This window comes from Chrysemys picta, chromosome 10 (genome assembly GCF_011386835.1).
Source record: "Chrysemys picta bellii isolate R12L10 chromosome 10, ASM1138683v2, whole genome shotgun sequence".
NCBI lineage: Eukaryota > Metazoa > Chordata > Testudines > Emydidae > Chrysemys > Chrysemys picta.
Genome location: NC_088800.1, coordinates 818,243 through 825,046, shown reverse-complemented (window position 1 = coordinate 825,046; position 6,804 = coordinate 818,243). Strand labels below are relative to the sequence as shown.

The 6,804-nt window shown below is 60.6% G+C and overlaps 1 protein-coding gene across 1 annotated transcript in view; it reads right to left on the bottom strand.

The window, feature by feature from the left end:
- Window positions 1–2,379: 2,379 nt before the first annotated feature.
- Window positions 2,380–6,804, bottom strand: part of MAN2A2 (mannosidase alpha class 2A member 2) — a 29,978-nt gene continuing 25,553 nt past the window's right edge. Inside the window, 4 exon segments of the mRNA XM_065559082.1 lie at window positions 2,380–3,142; window positions 3,921–4,031; window positions 5,552–5,746; window positions 6,627–6,760. Of these exon segments, the coding sequence (XP_065415154.1) occupies window positions 2,987–3,142; window positions 3,921–4,031; window positions 5,552–5,746; window positions 6,627–6,760 (596 nt within the window). The 3' untranslated portion in view covers window positions 2,380–2,986.

Below are 6,804 nucleotides of genomic sequence, written 5' to 3'. Positions count from 1 at the left end.
AGAGCCATTCCCACGGCCCCGCAGCCAGGCCAGGGGAGCAGCAGTGACGGGCAGCGAGATTGCTAGCCTGGAGCAGCTTGCTCCTTGGCACTGGCTGCCTCTGGGGGAGGCACAGGAGCCTGCCCTGACCAGCCATCCCCCAGCCCTGGGTACAGCCACTGGGCTTGGCCCCCGCCCTGCAGGAGGAGCCAGGTCGCTTCTTTGTACTGTTCTCATTCTCCATAGAAACATCGGATTCTTTTTTAACCCTACCCAGCTCTTAATCTAGTGGCAGTGAGTTCCACAGACTACATGTGCATTCTCTACAGTATTCCCTTTTGCTGTCTGTCAATTCCCTTGGGTGCCCCGTGGTATCTGTGCTGTGACCAGGGGAAAGTGCAGCGGCTGCTCTCCCTCCCCTCCCGGTCTCTACTACCCCTCTTTAACACACCTCAGCTTTGTCTGTTTCTGCTCCGTCCCTCCGAGGCAGCTGCCAGGGAAAACAGGTCGACAAGGCAGGCACTATAATGCTCTGCCAGCTAGGGGCTGTCAGCCTGGCCGTGGCATTTAGTGGAACTGGAGTTTGGGTCTCAAATCGAGATGGACAGTTGGTTAGAGGGCAGACTGCACCGCTTCCTGGGGGGCACAGTCTGGCCAGACAGCTCAGCCCGAGGGAGAATGGGGCCCGGAACGAGGGGCAGGGAGAGAAGTGTGACGTTAGGAGTGTGATATAGTATCTAATTGAAAGGTGACAGGGCCAGAAAGAGTTAGTTAACTCCCAGACTGACCTGACCCATGGCCAAACTTTAGCGACTGGTTAGGAAGATCTGTAAATGAATAGAGCTTTGAAATGCAGCCGGGGTTGTAAAAGGTAGAAGGGGAGGTGTTTGTTCAGGTCTTGTGATGTAAGCAAACAAGTCTCGTCTATTGCTACAGCTTTGATTCAAAGATCAAAAAAGGAATATTAACATTTAGGCAGACACTTGAGTGTAGTATTATTGTCTCTATGTCTCTTTGAAGGTTGTGGTAACCTGAATCTGAACTGTTCAATGGATAAATAATCCTGTGCTAATTGCCAGGATGTTTGGGAGAAGGAAAGTTAAGCCTATTGTTTTCTCAGGTGAAAAGGCTGCTGGAAATGTATAAAAACCCTGGGACATGATCCTGCTTCATCTCAGATCTGCTTTGGGTTTCAAGAAGGGGAAACCCTAAGCCATAAGAATTGAGTCTGACTGGACTGAACTGACTGGAGTCACCCTGAATATGGACATTGGACTCTAACCTCTGGACTATTTCTAAAAGGACTTTTGGCAACTACAAACTCATCTCTGCTATGTATCTGAACCTCAAGAATTGAATTCAAGTCTGTCTATTGATCTTTTAACCAACACTCTCTCTCTTTTCTTTTTAAATAAATTTTAGTTTAATGAATAAGAATTGGCTATAGCGTGTATTGTGGGTAAGATCTAAGTTATAATTGAACCTGGGTGTGTGGCTGACCCTTTGGGGTTGGAAGAACCTTTTCTTTTATATGATGAGATAAGATTTTCAGTAATCATCATCATATCTGACAGGTGTGTCTGGATGGAGGCCGGAGGCGGGGCACTTTAAGGGAACTGCGTTGGTTGGACTCTGAGTAACCAGTGAGGTAACACAGAAGTTGTTTTGTGCTGGTTGGTAAATCTAAGCATTGGAATAACACCAGCGTTTGGGGGTTTGTCTGCCCCGTTCTGTTTGCAGTTCACCCTGATTGAGTGACGTCAGCTGGCTCCCACGGGCAGCATCGTCACAAGGGGTCTAGTAAAGAATCCGCCAACCCTCCCCTTTCCAACCTTCCCCCACTGCTCGGAACAGCCTGGGACAGTGGGGGGAACCACTCAGTCCTCAGTGCCCCCTGCTGGGCCAGGACTGCATGGGCCTGGGCGGGGGGGAGGGGCACTCGCTCCTAGCACCCCCTGCTGGGCGGGGGCCAGAGGGGACTCAGATGGGGGAGGGGCACTCGCGCCTAGCACCCCCTGCTGGGCGGGGGCCGGAGGGGATTCAGATGGGGGAGGGGCACTCACTCCTAGCACCCCCTGCTGGGCGGGGGCCGGAGGGGACTCAGATGGGGGAGGGGCACTCACTCCTAGCACCCCCTGCTGGGTGGGGCTGCAGGCTTGGGGGCGGGGGCTAGAGAAGCCACCCTCCCTGACGCTGTGGGCTCAGTCAATAGAAACTGTGGGCGCAGGAAATGAAAGGGGGGGCATCCCATCAGCTGAAGGGAAGGGGGCGGAGGCTGCCTCCTGCAGGCCCAGAACCAGCACCCCCGGCCCTGGGATCTTACCGCCCCCCCTCGGCCCGGGTCAGGGCCCTCCCCACACGCTGGAACTAGCAGCAAGAGGCACAAACAGACACAAGGCGGGAGGTGCAAACAGGCCTTTTCTTGCCTAAAAGCTCACGACAAACTCAGGGAAATTCAATCTCCAGTTCCACAGAGTGTCCATTAGAGCCACAGCCCCCCCCCACCCCCGGCCAGTAGCTTCAGCCTCCCCAGCCCGGACCCCCTCCCCCACCCCGCGGCAGGTTTCCTGTCAGTCAGACCCCTGCAGTCCAGCAGGCTCCAGCACCTGCCCGGTTACCCCCCAACATGGGGCGGGGGGACGGGGAGAGATGGGACATAGCCTGGGGGATCCGAGAAGCTGCAACCTGCCTCCTGGCCGAGCCAGCAGCATCGCCACCAAGAACGCAGCGTCGGCAGTGCCAAGCTGAGCACTGGGAGCGGCCAGGGATCCGCCGCGTAGTCGGGGCCGTGCCCCAGCCCCCACGCTTGGCCAGTTGCAATATTATTTAAAACGCAGATTAATAAATAATGGAGGCAGCTGCTCCTGCGAGTCCGTCTGCATCCCGTGCAGTGTCCGCCCCCAAGCCACAGCCCGGGGGAGCTCCCTGCCCCATCCCACCCAGGCAGGGGCCGTCTCCCAGCTGGACGCGGCACGGCTGGTCTGCTCCTCTCCTGGCCGCCGGGGGGCTACCCAAAGTGGATGCGGAAGGTGGCGATCTCCATGGGGTCCATGTGGATCACAGTGCTGTTGGGGGAGGCCGCGCCCAGCGGGTACATCAGTGTCAGCGAGGTGGGCTGCAGGGACCCCAGCTCCAAGCCGTGGAACAGGCTCCCAAGGGAGAACTGCAGAGAGGAGGGGGCGTAGGGTGAGGGGCTGGCACCTCAGGCTGTGCCCAAGCAGCGGGCATGGAGCCAGCACCGAAAGGCAGCCTCCCCTTGCGGGGGGTGCGAGACAGGGGCCAGGATGTGACGGAGAGCCGGTGCCCCAGGAACGCAGCCTAGCCTAGCCTCAAAGCACGCTGCTCCCTCTGGCAGGCGCCCCCTCGCCACCACAACCTTCCCCCCTGGCCTGCCCAGGCCTGATCCGCAGCACCAGCGTGAGGGTGGGTCAGCTGCAGGGCTGCAGCGGGGGCTGGGCGGGGGGTGTCACTGGCCGTGTCCCAGACCCACCTTGCCCCGGCGGGGGAGGGGGGTGTCACTGGCCGTGTCCCAGACCCACCTTGCCCCGGCGGGGGAGGGGGGTGTCACTGGCCGTGTCCCAGACCCACCTTGCCCCGGCGGGGGGGGGGGGGGGGGGGAGGGGTGTCACTGGCCGTGTCCCAGACCCACCTTGCCCCGGCGGGGGAGGGGGGTGTCACTGGCCGTGTCCCAGACCCACCTTGCCCCGGCGGGGGAGGGGGGTGTCACTGGCCGTGTCCCAGACCCACCTTGCCCCGGCGGGGGAGGGGGGTGTCACTGGCCGTGTCCCAGACCCACCTTGCCCCGGCGGGGGAGGGGGGTGTCACTGGCCGTGTCCCAGACCCACCTTGCCCCGGCGGGGGAGGGGTGTCACTGGCCGTGTCCCAGACCCACCTTGCCCCGGTGGGGGAGGGGGGTGTTACTGGCCGTGTCCCAGACCCACCTTTCCCTGGCTGGTGGTGCAGTTGAAGCCCAGGTGTTTGGCCTCCAGGCCACAGTCGAAGCCCTTGCGGTGCAAGATCAGCGCCATCTCCGCCGAGGGCAGCGAGTCGTCCTGGGACGGGGAAGCAGAGACGCGTGTGGCAGCCGCAGGAAGGTACATGGATCATGGGGCTGAAACCAGGATGTTTGTGCTGCGATCTAACCCGCAGCTCAGTGTCCTGGAGACCCATTCGGATCTGCACCCTTCCGCCATTGCTGAGCTGCTGGGCCCAGCTACGCGGCTGAGCAACGAGACAGGACTCACTCCCGACACCCGGATTCAGGTCACAGCACCGCTAACACTGGGATTCCCTCCGAGACCTCTCCCCTCGGCCCCCAAGAACTCCCTCGGCTCCAGCCTGCGTCACTCGGAGCCTTTATCTGGCACCCGGCAGAACTCGGCTGAGATGATGAGACTCAAACGTGGGGGATGGATGCCGGGTACGAGAGCTCAAAGTGCCCCAGCACCTGTCCCTTTGCGTCCCACTGCAATGGCGTGGCCTGAGTACGCCACAGGAACCAAGCCCGGTGCAGCAGGCTCGCCCACGGACTCTTTACCTCACCCCTACTTCCCTCGCTTAGCGTCCATTGTTACTTGTTTGTAACTGGGCCCCTGGGTGTTCTCCCTCTTACCTCAGCTGGCTCAGACATTCTGTCTTTTTAGCCTTCCCTTCTTTAGCACAAACATCCGGTTTTCAGCCTCATGATTCATTTACGTCCCTAATTCCACCTTCCATGAAATGAGGTGTTAATTACTCGTCAGCCAAAGGGATGGGTGTGACGAAGTGGGACTGTTCTTAATGTTTCCTCTGAATACTGTGTGGGTGCCTCAGTTTCCCCTATGCACTTCTTAAGTCTCTAGGAGAGGGTGGGATAAAGGCCAGTGTGCATAAATCACTGACACTCTGTCTCCCTGGCAACAAATGGCCAGGGCCCTTCCCCCATGCAAGGAAATAGCTAAAGGTGAACAAAGAGATCAGGTGACCTCCTGGCCCAGGAAAGAGACAAAGCCCAGAGAAGGAGGGGCTGGAGGGGGTTTCACTTTGGAGCTGGCTGGGTACTTGGAGTGAGGGCAGACGGGGATGTCTAGTTCACTAGGTCAGAATGGACCCGGCTGAGAGGTCCCGTTCGCTGGACCTACAAGCTCTGTTTTAGCCCGTGTTCCTGTCATCTAATAAACCTCTGTTTTACTGGCTGGCTGAGAGTCACGTCTGACTGCGAAGTGGGGGTGCAGGAGCCTCTGGCTTCCCCAGGACCCCGCCTGGGCGGACTCGCTGTGGGAAGCGCACGGAGGGGCATATGCTGAATGCTCCCTGGAGAGACCCAGGAGGTGAAGCCGTATGAGCTTCTTGCCCTGAAAACAGTCTGCTCCGAGGGAGAGGAGGCTCCCCAAAGTCCTGACTGGCTTTGTGGGGAGCAGTTCCAGAGCATCGCCTGGGGACTCCATGACAACGGGTACAGCTGGGTAGAGAGCCTGATCCCAGGCCTGCGTCTGCCGGGATGATGGGAACGGACAGTCTGACCTGCCCACGCATGGCGGTGGTGGGAGCTGTCGGGGTGCTGGGCTCGCTCCCACGGGGCCGGGGCTCTTACCTCAGCCTGCAGCGTCCGAAGGTTGAGGATGTGGAAGTCACAGGGGACGGTGGCTGAGAGGGGCCGGAAGGACCTTAGGGCCGGGGGCGCTGGCTTCTCCTGAGCAACGGGCATCGCCAGCACCTCGGCGTTCAGGTGCATGGAGGTCATGTGACTCAGCAGAGAGGGGAAGCTGATTGGACGACTGTCCTGCACCTGCAACAAGAGCAACCAACCGAGTTGAGGGGTCTGGAGCAGCCCCGCCCTGCTGCTGGTAGGTACCCCCGCCTGTTGGGCTGGTCAGACCCACCAAGAGGGCGAGGGAATTCCCCAGCAGGGATCCACATGGGGCTCCCCCCAACACCCCGATACAGGAGACCCAGGCAGCAGCAACACCCCCGGCCCAGGCAGCAGGTCACATCTGATCTGATGAGGTGGGACCCTTCCCCTCCCTGCTTTGGGGGGGAGGCCAGGACTGAGCCGTTCAGGGCCCCCACTCCACCGCAGCCAGCCCGCCCCTCGGGCCAGTACTCCATCCCATGCACAGCACACAGGCCTAATCTACCGCCATCTACTGCTCAGGCTCCCAGCTGGGCTACACACTGACCGCGGCCCCAGCTACAGTCACCAGACAGCGCGGCAGCCGGCAGGTACCTCTCCACTGCCCGTCCGGGGGCCGGAAAAGGGCCAGGCTAGGAACACGGAAGCCAGTTTGGAAAAGAAGCCGGAGCTCTGGGGGGTGACATGGGTGGGAGCAGGGGAGATGGGACGAGAACAGCGACGGTTGTAAGAGCTGTGTGGCAAAGTGCCAGCGCAGAGCCAGCCCCGCGCAGCATTCGGGGAAGCTCGGCGCCTGGCCGAGACTCAGCCCCCTCCCCCGAGCAGCACAGCACCTGCCGCCTCCACTCCAGTGCGACCACCGCTGGGGTGGGACGGTGCAACTGGTTCACAGCTGCACAGCACCGGGCTCACCACTCAACGTCTGCCCCTGGGCTCACTCCCAGCGCTCCATGCCACAAGGGGGCTGGAGCGCCTGGGCAGCCCACGCAGCGGGGAGCAGAATGGCGTGGCCTCCCGCTGGCAGGGCCCCCCTCACCTTGTTGGCCGTGGTGCGGCGCTCCAGCAGGAGGCGGAAGCGGTTGCAGGTTCGCTTGTTGTCCTTCAGCCCCTGGCCGAGGCCACGGTTGTCATCCTGCATGAGGCGCCGGTCGAGGATCACCTCCAGCTGGCCTGTGGGGTGCAGAGAGGGGAAGGGTCCAGCAGGCCCTGAACAC